The 19,427-nt window shown below is 45.1% G+C and overlaps 1 protein-coding gene across 3 annotated transcripts in view; it reads right to left on the reverse strand.

Moving 5' to 3' along the window:
* Positions 1-15,257, reverse strand: part of DCLK1 (doublecortin like kinase 1) — a 265,387-nt gene extending 250,130 nt beyond the window's left edge. The window contains exons 1-2 of one of the 3 annotated variants that reach the window (XM_075420395.1): positions 14,908-15,251; positions 11,464-11,852 (exon numbers count right to left, since the gene is read on the reverse strand). In XM_075420395.1, the coding sequence (XP_075276510.1) occupies positions 11,464-11,839 (376 nt within the window). In that variant the 5' untranslated portion in view covers positions 11,840-11,852; positions 14,908-15,251. Of the gene's footprint in view, positions 1-11,463; positions 11,853-14,907 lie in introns of all 3 variants that reach the window. The other 2 variants (XM_075420405.1, XM_075420423.1) reach the window with 2 other exon arrangements.
* Between the last annotated feature and the right edge of the window lie 4,170 nt (positions 15,258-19,427).

Below are 19,427 nucleotides of genomic sequence, written 5' to 3' on the forward strand. Positions count from 1 at the left end.
TTTCTACTGGAATGTTATCTACAATAAAACATTTTTGCAGTTACCACACCCACGCAATTTCTGGAGAACTATAACACAGCCAGAACACACCAGCAATTTTCTGTTCAGCACCACCTTAATCCAGTCCAGCTTCCATCACGTGCAGCTGCACCAAGCAGGCACCCCTACCCTCTCCCTTGAGCTCGACTGAGTGACCGCGCTGCCAGTTGCGCTGGGTGAGCGGGATCAGCTCATTGATCTGACTGAACATAACAAAGACAATACTAATTTTGTAACAACAGGCTGATCCAACACACCCTCTGGCTGGGGAAAAAAAAAAAAAAAAAAAAAAGAAAAAAAATAATACTAAATCCAGCAAGACCACACCTTCTGGCAGCCTGCAGTTAAACTCTACTACAAATCATGCAAAATCCTATCCCGAACAATATCACAAAAACATCTGAAATGTTTTAATTCTTCTGGGTTCAGTAGTTCAGCGTATGCTAACAGCACAGAGGCCTTCATGTTAGCAGTTTAGCTCAAGGTATTAAAATAAAAAAACTCAGTGATGTACCCCTTATGCCAAAAAGCATATAAGAAATAATGATTTTCCTATGGATCCCTACCCTCAGGAAAGAGGATTCACAGTTCAATTATTAAAAGAAAAAGAAATATTTAAATCTTAATTCTGGACACAAGTTTTAAGGTTTCAGGGCACCCAACCCCACAGACAGTACAGCACACAAGAAATGCTGGCAGACACACAGAGGTACCACCATTAGGTGGGATCCACTGCGAAATGAGGCCCCAGATGCAGCAGAGGATCAAGTCTGTCGGCATGATGCTCCAAAGGTGAGACAGTAACACACTGCGCAGTGATTATCAGAAAAGCAGTGGAAGAACTCCAACAGAAGACAAAAAAGTCAGAGCAACAAGTGAAGATAGACCACTAAGCAGCAAAGATAACGACAGATGACATTAAGATGGGTGGGAGTGTTGATCTGCTGGAGGGTAGGAAGGCTCTGCAGAGATCTGGACAGGCTGTATCAATGGTTTAGATTGGATATCAGGAGAAATTTCTTCGCTGAAAGGGTTATCAAGCACTGGAACAGGCTGCCCAGGGAAGTGGTGGAGTCACCATCCCTGAAGGTATCTCCATAAGCCAGCAGTGTGCCCTTGTTGCCAAGAAGGCCAATGGGATCCTGAAGTGCAGGAAGAAGAGTGTGGCCAGCAGGTCGAGGGAGGTTCTCCTCCCCCTCTACTCTGCCCTAATGAGGCCTCATCTGGAGTACTGTGTCCAGTTCTGGGCTCCCTAGTTCAAGAAAGATGAGGAGCTACTGGAGAGAGTCCAGCGGAGGGCTACGAGGACAATGAGGGCACTGGAGCATCTCTCCTATGAGGAAAGGCTGAGGGAGCTGGGCTTGTTCAGCCTGAAGAAGAGAAGGTTGAGAGGGGACCTTATAAATGGCTCTAAATATCTTAAGGGTGGGTGTCAGGAGGATGGGACCAGACACTTCTCAGCGATGCCCAGTGAAAGGACAAGGGGCAACGGGCACAAACTGAAGCAGAGGAAGTTCCAGATGAACACAAGGAAGAAGTTCTTTATTCTGAGGGTGATGGAGCACTGGAACAGGCTGCCCAGAGGCGTTGTGGAGTCTCCTTCTCTGCAGATGTTCAAAACCTGCCTGGACGAGGTCCTGTGCAGCCTGCTGTAGACGACCCTGCTTCTGCAGGGGGGTTGGACTAGATGACCCACAGAGGTCCCTTCCAACATCACACTATTTTCCCTTTCTTCATTTCGAGCAGTACTGTATTACATCAGTGACATCCTTGTCTCTAAATTGGAAAGACATGGATTTGATGGATGGACCACTCGGTGGATAAGAAATTGGCTGGATGGTTGCACTCAGAGTTGTGGTCAACAGCTCAATGACCAACTGGAGACCAGTGACAAGTGGCATTCGTCAGGAGTCAGTACGGGGACCAGTGCTGTTTAACATCTTCATCTGTGACTGGACAGTGGGATTGAGTGCATCCTCAGCAAGTTTGCCAATGACACCAAGCTATGTGATGCAGTCAACACACTGGAGGGAAACGATGTCATCCAGAGGGACCTTGACAGGCTGGAGAGCCTCCTGTGAATCTCATGAAGTTTAATAAGGCCAGGTGCAAAGCCCTGCACATGGGTCAGGGCAATTCCAAGGACAAACACAGGCTGGGCAGAGAATGGATTGAGAGGAGCCCTGATGAGAAGGACTTGGGCTGTTGGTTGACAAGAAGCTCAACATGACCCGGCAGTGTGCGCTCACAGCCCAGAAAGCCAACCACATCCTGGGCTGCATCAAAAGAAGCACGGCCAGCAGGTCGAGGGAGGTGATCCTGCCACTCTGCTCTGCTGAGACCCCACCTGGAGTCCTGCATCCATCTCTGGAGCCCTCAGCACAGGAAAGACATGGAGCTGTTGGAGCAGGTCCAGAGGAAGGCCACTAAAATGATCAGAGGGATGGAACACCTCTCCTATGCAGACAGGCTGAGAGAGTTGGGCTTGTTCGGACTAGAGAAGAGAATGCTCTGGGGAGACCTTATTGCAGTCTTCCAGTCCTCAAAGGGGGCCTACAAGAAAGCTGGAGAGGGACTTTTTACAAAGGCAAGCAGTAATGGCTTCAAGCTGAAAGAGGGTAGATTTAGATTAAATAGAAGAAAGAAATTATTTACCGTGAGGGTGGTGAGGCACTGGAACAGGTTGCCCAGAGAAGCTGTAGATGGCCCCTCCCTGAAAGTGTTCAACGCCAGGTTGGACGGGGCTTTGAGCCTGCCCAGGGCAGGGGGGGTGGAACTAGATGATTTTTAAGGTCCTTTCCAACCCAAACTGTTCTATGATTCTATGATCAATAAAATATTTGCAGCAACATACATTTTTTCCCCTTGAAAAGGCTCATATCTAGCTACAGATTATCTTGGAGGTAGAGTATCCAAGGCCTTCTAAGATGAAATATCTTTAGTAAGAACTATTTTGTATCGCAAAACAGAAATACAGACACCTCTTCCATAATGCTGCTACTTAAGACTGTTTATACTTCAAGCGAAGTGCTGGGGCTTATAAACCTTCAGGGATGTTAGCCAGGGACTGCAGTTCTCTTTCACAGTGGTCCTAAGTGCCACGCCTGTAAGAACAAAACCTAAATGGACAAAAGCCCCATGTCCTAAAAGTATCTTTTATCTGATCTTAAGATCAGTAAACCCTGTTTTAGGGTGACATCCAGCAAACTAAGTACTCAAAACATTAGAAACTCAAATACAGTCTTCAGTTTCCTGAACATGGGACCCACCCTGACAGCCGCCAGAAATTTCAACGTGTATCCTAATCCTTTAGCGTCAGTGGTGTTTGCACACAAAGCAAATCTCAAAGGAAAGGACAAAAAGTCTACACCTAGATTTTCATCCTCTCTTTCACAGTTACCTCAAGGACACAAGACTGCAAAGAAGTTTCGCAAGGGGCATGACCCACTGGTCCACCAAATCCACCTTATGCCCTAACAATTGTTTCCTCACCAAAACTAGCAGGTGATGACACAATTCTCTTCTATTTTTTTTCTTCTTATTTTTGGTAACCTTTGGCTACAACTGCCTTGCAGACAACAGCCCCATCCCTGTGACTTGTACCTGAGGGGGAACAGAAGCTGTGATCTGTGGACATGTAATACCAGCAGCAAGTTGGTTTCCCCAGCTCCAGAGCACCAGGAAAATATACCTCCAGGGGTAATCCCACGGGGCACCATCAGCTCTTACTCTGGGTAGGGCCTAAGCACAAATACAGCCCACTAAGACTAGCTTTGACTAACTGGCAGCTGGAGGAAGAAGGTGACAATCTCCAAACACTGGATGTATAATGGAACATGTGTCGAAGAAGGAATCATCAGAGATGTTGGCTTAAACAAAAGCATAGAAAAGACAGCCCACTTCAAATGTCTGTTAGACTGCAGCTCCCCAAGAGAGGGGAGCGAGTGTTTCACAGTGCAGTCAGCTGTCACTAATGAAATTTTGACTCCTGATTACAGTATCAATAGCCATTAGAAAAAGAACAGGAGGACACCCAGCTGTTCTGGGATATCTGACATCTAGGAACAAAGTCATTACTAAACGTTAGAAAGTATCCCTTTCTTGACAGCCATCCTGTCTTCTCACAGCATCAGTGAAAATGAAACAAACACCACCCTAATCCTTAAAAAAAAAAAAAACCCACCCACCAAAAAAACATAATGCTTGTTTGCCAGTTTTGAACCAGTAATCCTACAATTTAAATTTTGCAAGTACTCAACACTTCAAGAAATTCCATGTGGAACAATTAAAATAAATCTTAGCATTGAGAAGCTAATCTGAAAGCTCATCATACAGAAGGACATATCCCAAAACATGGTTTATGCTTAAAAAAAAAGACACAAGCAAAAACCTACTACCTGTAGTTACACATCTGTCAAAAATTCAATGCAGCTGAACAACTCGAGCCACATAACACTGAAGGATAGCTCTTATAAGTCATGACAGAATTTCATGACACGCTTGATGTATTAAAAATATAATTTAAAAAATAGTATCTGTGTACAAGGTGGCTGTTAAGGAGACATTGAATCACTGTCTGTAAGTACTGGAGCTTTCCCGATGCAAGTGTTTGATTCCCTCTTTGGCATATTGGTATTAGCAGTTAGTTTGTTTCCTTCAGCTTGCTGATATTCTCACTAGAAGAATGATCAAGGCATTATCTCTTAAAAGGGATTATTTGCATTGCTTTTCTGTGCTAAAGGTGACTTGGCCTAAACTGGCTTCATAAAGAAGCCAGATGGTCTTAGGTGAAAACCCTAGAGAAGGAACAGAGAACCTGTTTGAATCATGCAAGCAGAGAAGGAACAACCAACCCCTTTGTGAGGCAGCAGGACTGCCAATGTATTTTAAATGGTCTTGATTCCTCGTAGGAGAGTACGTAGGAGGGAAGGACAGTTAATTTACAAGCCCAGGAACTGCAGTAATTGCACCCTTTGGTGGTGAGGCATGCTGGCAACGACTCTCAGTGCAGCAGTCATTCATCGCAGTCCATTTCCCCCAACAGAGAAAACAGATTAAAAGAACAGGAGATATCTACAATAAACAGATTAAGAGCACAGGGAAGGGACAGGCACCCCCAGCACCCCATGCAACAGGTACATCTGTCCTTCTTCACTTCCACCCTTTGGTGTTGTACACGCAAAAGGCAGAAGAGCAATCTCTCAGGGGAAAAGACAAAGAATTCTGAGTATCCCTCACCACGCAGAGCAGATTGCAAAAAAGATGACCTGAACCAAATAAGTTACTACCTGATAGTTCCCAAATGTGTTAATTAATAGAGCAATAACCTACTTAAACTACATTACTGCTGCCTTGTCTTTCGGCAGTGTCTGAAAAGATGCAACAGTGCAAAAGAGATGGAGCATCTACAGGAAATAAATCTGACCTACCCATGTTCACTTCGCAATCAGATGCACCAGAAACTTTAAATCAGATCTCCTCAGACCTTTTAAAGGACTTATTTCGCACATAACTCTTTCTGCTCAGCTCAGACCAAAATTTATTTTTTTCCTCATCAAAAGCCAAGAGAAAAAATAAAGACACGCTTCCTCCCCCTCTGCCCCCCAAATTCCAAGTCTTGTTACAAGCAATATAAGCATTGTACATGCTTTAAAAAAAAACTGTAAGAAAAGCAGAAACAGAAACCATGTGAACTTCCAAGAAGTTCTTAAGCAAGACACGATGTGAATCAACTGGCTAACGGATGAATCTTCTCAAATTCATGAAATAAAATAATCAAATAAACAGTGCCAGAACAACCCTCTACCATTTTATGCAACAGGATTATTCAGCTGTTTGTTTATTAAACAATATAAGGATTGTAGGCATTGCTGCCACAGGATTCAGTCCAAGTTTCACTAACTTTGATAGCCCTGGATCAAGTCCATGGTAAATATCCAGTGTAAACTCAATCCTATAAACAAATGTCCACACAGACTCCGCTCTACAAACATTTAAACAGATACTTTACCATGATTATTTTGATAGCGTATTACATACGCATAAGAATCATTCCAGCCCATCAATTTCCAGCTGCTGAGGTAGGCATTGCTTAGAAGAAAGAGCATTAGCTCCAGAGCGCATCAGAGACCACGTCAATCAATTCCTACAGTCCAGCCTGGCTGGGCTTCTCACCAGCACCGCTGGACTGGGTGGCAGAGTCAAGGAGGCAGCAGCACCAAACAGGAGAAGGAAAAGCTGAGAGGAACAAGGTGACAGTGGGAGTAGCAAGACCCACATACAAAGTCAGGCATCCTGTCACAGCCCACCACTTTAGCAAGGAGACACTGCCTTTTGAACCCTCCACTGGCAAGCAGTTCCTCTGCTGCATCGAACACAAACTGCCTGCCTTCACCGGCAGGGGCCCTCCCGACATCCTCCTGTGAGCCATCACCTCCTCTGCCACTGCAGGGAGGTTCACATCTCCCAGGAGTCATTAACCAGTTAACAGCCATTAAAAGATTTTGAAACTGGTATATCTGTGCTTTTTCAAATTGCCCCTTCATTGAGGATTGCAGCTCTGAGAGAAACCCCAAGAGACATTCATTTTTCTTTTTCAGACTATTTCTTAAAACTATTTTTGCCATTATGCCTACACAAAATGTGCAAGCACACTTCTCAGTCTTTACAATAGTTTGGCAGTGCACCCATGCAATACTGCCAGTATCATGCAATACTGACATGTGACAATATTGTTTCCCAGTACTCTCCTGACCTTGTGGTTTGGGGTTTTTAGTTTGTCTTTGACTGCCAGTTCTCTGCTGCAGGGTTCATCTTTTGTGGTAGGTACTGTGGAAATCTAAAACAATTGATTCTGGTTCATACCCAAGACTCTGAGGTAATATTATAATAAAAATTAATGAGAAAGGGATGCAGTTCTGGCTATGGATTGATTCTGTGGTCTTTGTTCCACACAGCAGGACCCCAGGAGTAAAACTGTAAATAATGCTCTTTGTTTCAGAGTTATCCTGCTCATTCCAATCTATTACTGTTCAATGGTAATTTGGGGGGTAAGACCCATCAGTCCATCTCTGCCTTTAGCTGTGAAGATGCTACGCTTCTGGAAAAGCAAAAGGCACTCAGTCCTTTCCTGAGACTTTTTTTACAGCTAGACAATTTAGCCTTAAGAGCAACTTCATCTTTATTGTTTCTATATGCTTTGATTGCACGCCATACCTAGGGAATAAAGTCATGTTACATTTGGACATCATTCTTTAAAGGTAAGAGGGGCCTGAACATCAGGTCTGACAAAAATAAGGTAACTCGAATCCATTGCATTCTTTCCTTCATCTAAGGAGAAGAGCAGTTAGAGCGTGTGAAACTTTACAACAGGACATACCCCTTGTTATCCAATCCCAACAAATCTCACATGCCCCATATCTTAAAAAAAAAAAAAAAAAAAAAAACACCAAACAAACCAACCAAAACCCCAGGGAAGTCATTAGTTTCAACTAAAGGGAAGATGTGTCCATGTACCTCGAAATAACCTACATCACCAGGATACAGCCATGCCAGCTCTGAACTGTAGGCAGGACAGAACTAAATATTACTGAAGCAAAACAGCTCCTTTACAGCCTTTCTCCTTTGGGACTGTCTTTCATGCAGTTCTACGTATTTAGCTCTGGGATGAAAGACAGCGGCTGCTGTCATGTTTCCCCCAGGAGATAGCTGCTTCTCTGTCTACACGTACTGTACGGGAAGGTAAGAGTACAGTAACTTACTCACAGGCATAAAGGCAAAAAAACCAACACCAAATCAAGGCCTTACACATCTACTTTACAACACAATCACTAAAATCAATGCCCCAAAAAAAATCTAAATTCATAACAGTCTCATTAAATGAATTCATACAGTAAGGGAATAGTCTCACCATGAAGAAAGCAACACTTCATATTTCAATAGTTTGAGCACAAATGTCACTTGGCAAGAGGCAAAAATCAAGTGATTTTCCAGCTATTTAAGCACAAAGCACAGCTTCAAGCTAATTAATGCTGTACCAGACTAGCCAAACTCTAATAAACTTGTACAGTAAAGAGTGGAAGGGGCTTCTGTAAAAACCATCACTGAGCTAATAATACATGAACCTGTACTCGACAGTGAAGCTCTACGAGGCAAACAGAACAAAATAACCCACCTTGCAGTTCTGTACAAACAGACAGAAGCCCCCTTTCAGGTGGAACAAGGATGTAGCTCTCTACTTCCACACAAAGATTGACTTCTGTAAATCCCACAGTGTTAATGGCACAAGAAAATAAGACTGTCCAACTTGAACTAGATACAGGAAGGAAGGATGTATTCACTGGAAAGGTAGAGAATAAAGTCCCACAGAACTAAAAGAAATCCCAAAGCCCTTCTTTAAAATAAACTTATGCTCTTGTACTGTCATTCATTTTGACAGACTGATTTATAACTGGTATTATTCTTCTCTAGCATGCCAAAATAAACCAATCTTATAGGTTGCTGAATTTATTTCTACATTCAGTTCTTTCTTTTCAAAAGCTGGTTCTGCTGGCAGCAAAAGCTTGTGCAAATCAACATTAACATCAATGATACTTGCCTCTTGATGAGCGTACCAATCAAATAAGCATAATTATTTACACCACCACTGAGAAGAAAATGCACAATCACTGCTTTTAAACAGATGTTGATTAATATTGGTCTTTCCTCCCAGAAATTGATTTTTTCCACCAATTAAATACTGCCCTGACAAATACAGTTCTAACTCTGCCCTGGAATTCATAACCTTGATCTTAAAACCAGTTTCCTTTTCATTTCACTAAACCTATGGTCCTAACCCCCAAACCCCTTACTTGCATGGACAATCCCACCACTTCAATTTTCTTTTTGGGCATCTTCATGTTGTCTCCTACTCTCCTTTCTATGCAAGGAGGATTAATTATCAAGAATATCCTCTTCTCAAAACTTCTCCTTAAAAAGCTTTTCTGCTATGACACCTAAAGGAGACAACTCAGTGGTGCCTGAACACCTGCTATGCAAAGATGTGCTCCTCTTTGAGGAACCTTGTTCAGCATCACTCTTTTCTTCTCCCCACATTCGCCGCCTTCCGATCCTCTCATTACATCCTGATACTGCAAGTTCCCTCACCCGGTGCTACAAACTGAAAATCATACAGAAATTACAATCTCTGTTACAACTCTAAATTGGCTGTCCAGTGGCTACATATCCACGCTTTAGAGGTCTGCCCATGGCACGCTGGGGCCAGCGGCAGGACGGAAGCAATGATGAAAAAATTGTTCCACCTTTATTTTCTTGGAACACTGTCAAGCACCTGCATTTAAACTTTACAGATAAAAGACAACCTCAGTTATGGCCATGTGCTAGTTAATGCTTTCAGACCTTCCACATTCTGATGTTTTATGCTAGTTGCTACTGCCTACACACACAAAAAGCCACAAGCAGTTTATGTTGGAAAAGTTACTTCAGTGATCTGTAAAACTTGTAAGAGGTATTATTAATATCCTAGCCCTAATATCCAAATCGATTAATGCTAACAGCTTCTTTTGCCAACAAAACTGTCACTGAAGAAGTGATAAATTCAGTGCTGATGGGAAAATTAGAGACCAGCATTTCTGATGTCTAACAGTGACCAAGCCAGTTCTGACCAAATCACCAGTGACGCTTTACACTGCGAGTACTTATTTAAAAACAACATAAGGATGCCAGCGGACTGGGGAAGAGGAATAGGGAAATGCTATAGGGCAGAAAAGTTTACATTCTACCCCAGTTGAACCATGGCTACAACACTACTCTTTTAACACGTTGCCTACGTTTATGCCACTCCATGAGAGGAGAGTATTTTACTTAAGGCATATTTACTTGTAGGGAAGAGTTGGAGTTCTTCATTAGGCGCAGACAGACTTAAAAAAAAAATCCATCAGAACTGAATTTCAGGCAGGCTCCATCAGCACCACAGACCTTATCAAGTTTAACTGACTGAATGCTCATTGGTATTTTTAAATATGCAAGTTCTAAAGAAGCAGCAGATATGATCTTCAAGATCTAGGATTATCAACACTAAGTTATCACAGAATCACAGAATAGTAGGGGTTGGAAGGGACCTCTGTGGGTCATCTAGTCCAACCCTCCTGCCGAAGCAGGGTCACCTACAGCAAGCTGCACAGGACCTTGTCCAGGCGGGTCTTGAATATCTCCAGAGAAGGAGACTCCACAACCACTCTGGGCAGCCTGTTCCAGTGCTCCGTCACCCTCAGAGGGAAGAAGTTCTTCCTCATGATCAGATGGAACTTCCTGTGCCTCAGTTTGTGCCCATTGCCCCTTGTCCTGTCACTGGGCACCACTGAAAAGAGCTGGGGCCCATCCTCCTGACACCCATCCTTCAGATATTTGTAAGCATTTATAAGGTCCCCTCGCAGCCTTCTCTTCTTCAGGCTCAACAAGCCCAGCTCCCTCAACCTCTCCTCGTAGGGGAGATGCTCCAGTCCACTCATCATCCTTGTAGCCCTCCGCTGGACTCTCTCCAGTAGCTCTTCATCTTTCTTGAACTGGGGAGCCCAGAACTGGACACAGTACTCTAGATGAGGCCTCACCAGGGCAGTGTAGAGGGGAAGGAGAACCTCCCTCGTCCTGCTGGCCACACTCTTCTTGATGCACCCCAGGATCCCATTAGCTTTCTTGGCAGCCAGGGCACACTGCTGGCTCATGGTTAACCTGTCGTCCACCAGGACACCCAGGTCCCTCTCCACGGAGCTGCTCTCCAGCAGGTCCACCCCAAGCCTGTACTGGTGCATGAGGTTGTTCCTCCCCAGGTGCAGGACCCTGCATTTGCCCATGTTGAACCTCATCAGGTTCCTCTCTGTCCAGCTTTCCAGCCTATCCAGGTCACGCTGAATGGCAGCACAGCCTTCTGGTGTATCTACCACACCTCCCAGTTTGTTGTCATCAGCAAACTTGCTGAGGGTACATTCTAACTCTTCATCCAGGTCGTTGATGAAGAAGTTAAACAAGACTGGGCCCAGTACTGACCCCTGGGGGACACCACTTGTTACCAGCCTCCAACTAGACTCAGCGCCGCTGATGACAACCCTCTGAGTTCTGCCATTCAGCCAGTTCTCTATCCACTTCACCGACCACTCATCCAGCCCACACTTCCTCAGCTTCCCTAGGAGGATATAAGTTAACAGAAACGGAAAGGTCAGACACTTTCAATAAGAGGGAAACGAGCAGCAAGGCAACAATATTTCATGGCACAATTTAAGATATTCACAATTCTAGTTACATGATTGAAGATCCTTTCTTTCTCAATAAGAACAACAATACCATTACCTATTTGCAGAAGACTTAAGAGACTAGACAAAAAAACACTGACTCAAACATAACTTTACACCTCCAGATCGTACTGCTGACCTTCTACTAGCTGGTCCAAGGAGGAAATCTTCTTGGAGCCATCAATTGTGTAGATTGTTCTCACTCCCTGGGGCAGATTCACATTGTCAGACAGAGTTCGGGTCAGATCAGCCAGGAGAGCTTCAAAGGATCTAAACCGGTCAGGGGAGATGGCATACACAATCCCTTTGAAATACCGGTCTCCATTACGATAGAAACGAACTTTCTTGGCTTTCTTCTCAGAACTCAGGGTCTGTAGAGTACGGGTTCGGTAAAAGCTGCAGTGGGCACTGTGAGTAGGGCTGGGCAAACCATTTACCCGGGACCCTCTGCCATATCGCTGCGCTTTATCACGCTCATCAAAATGCTCCAGCTCCATATCTCTCCCAAAGGACATCTTGAAGTTCAACCTAAGGGATGCACAAGAGAAGAGGAAAAAGTTTGAGAAACTTACACATTTTAAGGGAGCTCACTTTGAGACTTGATGTTCTATGCATAGCACTTACAGAGGACTACTTTCCAGGTTCATAAAGATATTTGAATCAAACCATGCTACATTCACATGTTGATTTTACAGCTAACTCTCTTGCCATGACATAAAACCTCGTTTATAAATTAGGCATTTATACACTGTAGAAATGTCACTCATGAAACCAACTGCTAGCAACATGCAAACATCAAAAAGTCCCTGTTTAAATTCAGCAAGAACTCTGAAAATTATGTGACAACGTTGAGCTACTGGGAAAAAAAAAAAGAACAAACACACCAACTTTCTACTTTTTTCTCCTATTATATTCAGATGCTCTTTGAGTCCAGCCTACCTTCTAGACCGTTTGCCCCCACTAAACTCTTTGTTCCCACTGTGATCTCAAGAGGTGTCATTTCAGAAGGGCAACCATTGCCAGCAAGTAAGCAATTAAGAACTTCTCAGCAGAACAGACGTCGCAGGCTGACGATGAGAATCAGGACTGCCCCTTAGTGGGCCAAGCTCACTGTTCAAAAGCCCTTGCGTATTCCAACCACTGGTTTCCCTACAGCCTAAGCTTTGTAATAAATTACTTCAGTTGTCCCTGTGCAAATACTTTGCAAACTCTGAACCAATAGAAATGCTCAAAAGTCATGAAATAAAGATTAGAGGGAGACAGGAAGCCAGTATGTTTCAGTGAGCAAGCTACTTTAGTGCTCTGTAACATTCACAAGACGTATTATTAATATCCTAGGCCTAGTATTCAAATTGATTAAGGCTGGCAGCTTCTCTTGCCTACAAAACTATCACTGAAGGAGTGATAAATTCAGTGTCAACAGGCAAATTAGCAATTGGTGTCTCCCAAGTTTGACAGTGACAAAATCCCATCAGCTCTGACCAGAATGATCCTGGTTGTTCAATATAGTTCACATAAATGGAAGTTCACATGTTCTGAAATAAAATCAAGGATATAGATACATCCGTTCCTTTTTACAACCGACACAAGACTAATTACCACAAATCACACATTAATCTTCACAAATAAAAAGAACAAAAATATGAAAAGAAATTTAGAATGATCAAAAGATCATTAGGTTCAAAACACATTTCTTGTAATTTAGGAGCCACCCAGATCTGCAGTTGTCTGCAGAACAGCAAAGCACAGTACGTTTATTTATAGAATGGATGCATGGACCTAATTTAGAAGTGGTCTCTCTCATTGATTTCCAATATAAAGAAAAAAAATAGCAAGCATGAGCTTTGTTTCAACCACTCATAATTGTGTGACCATTAAGAAAAAAAACTATATATTCAGACCAGCTGTAAAACAGCAGAAGGAAATACACAAAGACTTATGGATGCTCTTTAGCTTACAGAAGTTTGTATTAAACCAATGATTATACAGCTGGACCCTGATGCTGCAAAGCTGTCGGGGGTATGCTGAGCAACTTCTCAGAGGGGTTCACGTGCTTGGCTAGAATGAGCACCTAAGGCTAACCGGGCCCTGGTGGAAATTATTTACCCTGCTTTGGTCACAGCTCACAACTTACTTTGCTACACTGGCACAGGATTAGATGCTTATGTATATATGCAAGATTTATATTTGTAAATACTTTAAAGGTAGGTACCTAACATACATATATGGTGCAGTATATATGTGTGTGTATTTCATATATATATATATATATACACACTTAAAAGAAAGAGACCGACCTACGTTTTTCCTCCTCAGCATACATACACACATACACCCCACTTCAGTGAAAAGAACAAGAAGGTTTGCTGTGGCGTTTCACTGACACTTCTCTATAGGTTAAATACAAAATAACACTTAGTGACCACAGTTTTGGATCAAGATTGTACCGCCAACGTTTCCACGTCAAAAAAAATTGTCATTTGTTTTATTGATTTTCTAATTCCAATGACACCCTGTTATTCAGATTTAAACAACCTCAGAACTCACAATTCAGCAACCGTATCTCAAAAGCAATACCCGTGCCAAGAAAAATGGATTTTTCTTAGGTCTGCTGTTTCATTTGCTCAAACCATCTCAAACACACACACAAAAAAAAAAAGAGGAAAAACAAGCTTACACAAAGATATACTTATTTAAGAGACGTTCAGCATCACTAATTTTGGATGGGGGGAGGAAGAAGTGCGAGTCATTGCCCTTTCTTCTGCGCTCTTATGCTTTAATCGATAATGGCTGTAATTCCCAATCACGCCCTTTAAAACAGAAATGGAGCTCCCCTCGAACACCCGCCCCACTACCGCCAGAACAGCGTGTTCAAACCACAAGGTCAGAGCAGACAAAGAAATCCTGATCAATTTGATCCGATCAGATGTCTCCGCGTGTGCATATAAATATAATATACCCAATAGATGCAGAAAAATGAAAGGACACACCCCGGGTAAGCCACCATGCCCAACACTTCACAACCGGCACATCTGTTCAAGAATTATTTACAATGCAGGTGTGGGGGAGCAGTTACAGAAAACAACCATACACGCTGATTAAAAAAACAGAAAAAAAGCCACAACCCATCCCGCGGGGACGCGGCTGGGACCCAGCGCAGATCGTTCCCAGCCCGAGCAGCGGAGCGGGCTGGCTACCAACTCCGGGGGGGGGGGGGACGGGACACGACGTGGATGCCTGCGGCAGCGCCTTCAAAGATAACGGGGTTTGCTCTGCCGGGGTAGGGGAGTCGCGTCCGACGCCCCCGCAGCCCGGGCGGGCAGCGCGCCCCGGACCGCCCGGGGAGGGTAACGCGGCCTGCTCGCCGCCGGCCACACTCACCCAGCGCCGGGGCAGCGCCCAGCGCCCACCCCGGGGCTGCCGGGGACGGCCAGGCCCACCCGCCCCAGCCCGCCGCAGGCCGCCCGCCCGGGCACAGCGCTGCGGCGCTCGGCCGAGGCCGCCGCCCCACACAATGGGCACAGGTGCACCGCGCCGCGGCGGGCGCGCCTCGGAGAGGGACGGCCCCGGCCCCGGCGCTTACCTGCTCTGCGCAGCCCGGCGAGCACCCTTCTCCCTCAGACCGGCCGGCGGGGCGCGGAGGGAAGACGGCGGCTCGACGTGGGAAGCGGCCAAAGAGCGAGGGCTCCCCTCCTCCTCCCTCCTCCTTCTCCTCACCCGCCGGCGACCACCCGGCTTTCCCCGCAGTAGCTGCCGCAGAAAGCGGCTCCGCTGCCTTTGTTACGCCTCCCCTGCCTGGAGCGCGCTGCCGGGGAGCCCAAGCCGCAGCTGCTTCGCCTTTCTGCTGCTGCTGCCGGCGATTTGCATTAGCCCGGCCCTCACCGAGATGCGGCTCTGCGCGCCAGCCTCTCCCCGCCGCTCCCTCCAGAGGGCGGCGCCGCCGCCTTCTCCCCCTCTCCCTCCGCTCTCTCAGCGCCGCGGGGCGACCCGCAGCCCCGGGCGGCAGCCCGCTGGGACGGTCTGTGACGCTACCGGTGGGCTCCCCCTAAGGTGATCCGTGGCTGCAGCGCGGGTCGCTGCCTGCCCGCCGCCTCCCGCCGCCCCGGGGAGCCCCGGCCGCTGAGACGGGCCCGATCGGGGCAGGGTAGGGGATGGCGGGGGGCAGCTGCCGTGTTCGCCGGGCCGTGGCCCGGCGTCCAGAAAAGGGCCCTTATAAGTATTTTTTGCCGGATGTGTCGCTTGGTGTCTCCGTGAGGTTTGCCTGGTGCCAAAGTGCTGAGAGCCCCCCCCCCCCCCCAGTCACCAGAGCCCCGTGGCGGGGGCCGAGTGCCGAAGGCGGGGTTGGTGTGGAATTCGAGGACGAAAACTTGATCCGGGCTTCCTCACACCACTCACTCAGTTACAGCTGACCTCGGAGGGGACGAATCTCCCTAGATGCTACAGTTTTTATGCTGAAATTTCCCAGAAGGTGTGTTTGCCCACAGGCACCTCGGGCTCCGCCTGACTGACTTTCTCCTCTGACACCCAGACCCCTCAGGTCTCAGAGCACGTTGGCTAAGTCAACCGCACGCAAAAATTCAGCTGTAACTGATGCTTTCTCCTCAAAGGCTTTGTTATTCTCCACTATAATATAAACATCTCAGTGGTTAAAATGTTCTTGAGGTGAAGGGCCTGGTTTGCTTTCCTTTGTGCAACAAAGACTTGAGCTCTCCCCGGCTTGTCAGGTAACCAGCCCACGCAGTCCAGGGGGACATGGGTAGAAGGAAAACACAGTCTGTCCCTTCTGCTGGAGCTGCTCCACTTTGTGCTCTGAAAGAATTAAAAATGCATTAGATCAGAGAGAGGGAATTAGTCGGTAACCTCGTGGTTATGGCACTCAGTTGGGAAGGACAAAAGATGGCTTTGTGTGTCTGTGTTACGGACTGTTTATGTGTTTTATATCCATAAATCCAGAAACAGCCAGTGGAGCAGGGACTTCAGCCCCGAGTGCCCTGCTCCCAGTGACAGACCTCTAACCAGAACAGAGGCTCCTGCGGCTCCTGCTTCATCTGTCTAAAGGCGAACGAAGCCTTCAGTCTACAAAAACCGTGAGGCTCAAAAGACGGGGATGGAGCACTCCTTTTCTACTGCCCTGGAATATTCCAGAGAGGGTGTTAGGAGACAGGAGATTCCCTAAAGGAGAAAAATTAATTGTAGCTGTGTTTAATCATACTGGAGGAGTTCGTTAATCACCAAAGTATAGAGCAGAGACAGGAGTCTGCTGGCTACGCTTGTTTCCTTAGTTTTTGAAAGAGAAATTAGCGCATAAAACCTTCAGGAAAACCTCTGCTCGAAGAATTAAAATATTTGAACACTGAAGAGATTCAGAACTCAATGCACAACTCTGTCCTCAGCACGCTCTTAGCACCTAGCTTCATTTTTGTAGATCTCGTTCTAAGGCACTCAGTTCTTCACCCGTGGGGCGCTCAGGCACTTTAGTAAAGATTGTCATTTTTCAGATGCAAGTTCCTGAAAACTGAGCACCTCCACATGGAGTATTTCACCAGATATATTGCTTTTTAGTCTATTGCTTTTGAAAATCTCTTGGTCTGTGTTTAGACGTAACCGATGAGGCAACATTGCTAATGTTGGTATACTTGACAGGAGAATGGAAACTAATTTTAAAAGAATTCTGGTAATCTTGCAATAAAATTCTATGCTTTAAACCACTTCTTTTGTAGGTCAACAATCAAATAAAATATTCATGACAGTCTTAAATGATAATGAAAACCAGGAGATCGCAAAAATTAGGGATGGAGAAGACTGTTGTGGTTCTGACAAAGGATTGTGCTTTACCATTCTTCAGTGTTGTTTTGTCCAGTTCATTTTCAATGTCTCAGGTAATGGGGCTTCTACTTCCCAAAGGAGACATCTCTTCAAAGTTGAATTCCCCCAATTAGAAGGAATTTTCTTCTGACGATCAGGTTAATGGAAGTTTCTTATGTTTCAGCTCATTACTTTAGCTATAGTGCCTTGTGTTCACGTACATAATTTATTTCTCCCGTTGGTGTTTACATCTCTCTGACATGTATTATTTACGTCCAGCCTAAGTGTGCAAAATATTTCACAGATGTTCAAGAAAGAACTTCACCCTGATTATGCTAAAAAATAGTAAAGCTCAAAAGAAAAGAATGCAATATAAATCAATACTAAACTATAAACCCAATAGGAAAGTATCTTTTAAAAAGTGTTATTTTGTTCATTTACAGTTTTGTGTTTAACATGAAGACTTAACACGGTATTGTACAGTCTGTCTGTCATGCATGCTTGCCATGCTTTTCTTTTTAAAGCACTTTAAAACATGCATTTCGTTTACCTTTTTCATGTGTTTGTCCTCAAATTAAAACAATGCGATTCTAAATAGAAACAAAGCTTGCGTAAATTGTTCCAACAGTTATAGAGTTGCCCTATTAAAGGACTGTACTGGTTTGCTGACACAAAATTGTCTTTCCTCATTGGACAGGCTTTGGAATATTGTGCGTTTCCTGAGTCCTCTGGAACGCATCCTGATAAACCACAGTGCAGTCGCTTCTTAATCCATCTCACTTTGGATGAAGTGAGTCACTTGGACTTCTCATCGCTGTTATTGTTAATCAAGTTTTTCAGATCTAACAGTGTTCCAACAGTGCTTTTCTGAACATTTCTAATTTTTAAGCACCTTTGTCAAAAGCATACGGTAGAATTGAGTACAGTTTTGTTGCCACCCAACTCTCCTGTCTCTGAAGGCTGCACCAAATGTCTTGGAACATTGTTCTGGGAGCTTCTCTGTAGTTGGCTAACCACTGTGACCCCTAAATCCTTTTCAGAGTCACTGCTTTCCAGGACACAGGCTCCAGTCTTCTAAACGTGACCTACATTCTTTGTTCCTGCTGAATGACCTTGCATTCAGCTGTCTCAGAAAACATGTTCAAGTGATCCTGGCTTACTAAAGGATGTCAGTTTCCCTACAGAAAAACTGTTTCGTCTTTGCATTATTTAGTGCTTTATGCATTTCATGTCATCTGCAAATTTTGCCTTTAATGCTGTTAAATATTCCTTCAGATCACTCATAAATTTATGTAGTAGCAGAGGACAGCAATTCTCTAAAATGTGGGGCTCAGTCCCCCAAGGAAGCGGTGTCAAGCGCATTTTCAGAGCCCATTCCGCTTCACGCCAGAGAGGCACTCGGCTCTCAGGCTGCCAGACCAGGCCGAGGGAATCGGTGTCGGAGCGGTCACGCGTGCCGGTGTTGGCACCCAGCCGGTGCCAGCTCCCAGCAGGTATCTGAGTGGCGGGAGCCACACCGGGCACCGGGAACGCCTTGGGAAAAGCTCACGAGAAAGAGCAGAACTGTACGAGTTACTCGAGGGTAATGATGAGCTGTTTAGAGTTACTTTTGGAGATCTGTCAGGATCTTTCAGGACAAGGGGTAATGGGCACAAACTGAGGCACAGGAAGTTCCGTCTGAACATGAGGAGGAACTTCTTCTCTCTGAGGGTGACGGAGCACTGGAACAGGCTGCCCAGGGAGGTTGTGGAGTCTCCTTCTCTGGAGATATTCAAGACCCGCCTGGACAAGGTCCTGTGCAGCCTGCTGTAGATGACCCTGCTTCGGCGGGGGGGTTGGACTAGATGACCCACAGAGGTCCCTTCCAACCCCTACTATTCTGTGATTCTGTGATTCTGTGATTCTGTGATCTGTCATTTAGCCGGGTTTTAATTAATTATTATGTGTTACACTGATTTTGTATAACGCTAATCACTGAATTACATTGACGTACTGCTGTATGTCTGTTGCTTTACAGAAGCATAAGTTGATGCAATCACCTTTATCAATCATATTCAGCAGTCTCACCCAGCAAGCTACCCAACTGGCAGTAATTGTACAATCATTTTCTGTATTGATTACCTCATGTATCAGGCCTTCAGTTATTTTGCCTGCTACTGATTCCAGCATAGCTAGAATTACATAATCAAGATCATATTTTTTATGTTGTCCAAAAGTAACGTTGGCTTTATCCAGGTTTTTAATACTTCCTTAATATTCTTTAATTTCTTGAATAGAAATATTAATTGTTCAGGCAGA

This window comes from Opisthocomus hoazin, chromosome 1 (genome assembly GCF_030867145.1).
Source record: "Opisthocomus hoazin isolate bOpiHoa1 chromosome 1, bOpiHoa1.hap1, whole genome shotgun sequence".
NCBI classification, from domain to species: Eukaryota; Metazoa; Chordata; class Aves; order Opisthocomiformes; family Opisthocomidae; genus Opisthocomus; species Opisthocomus hoazin.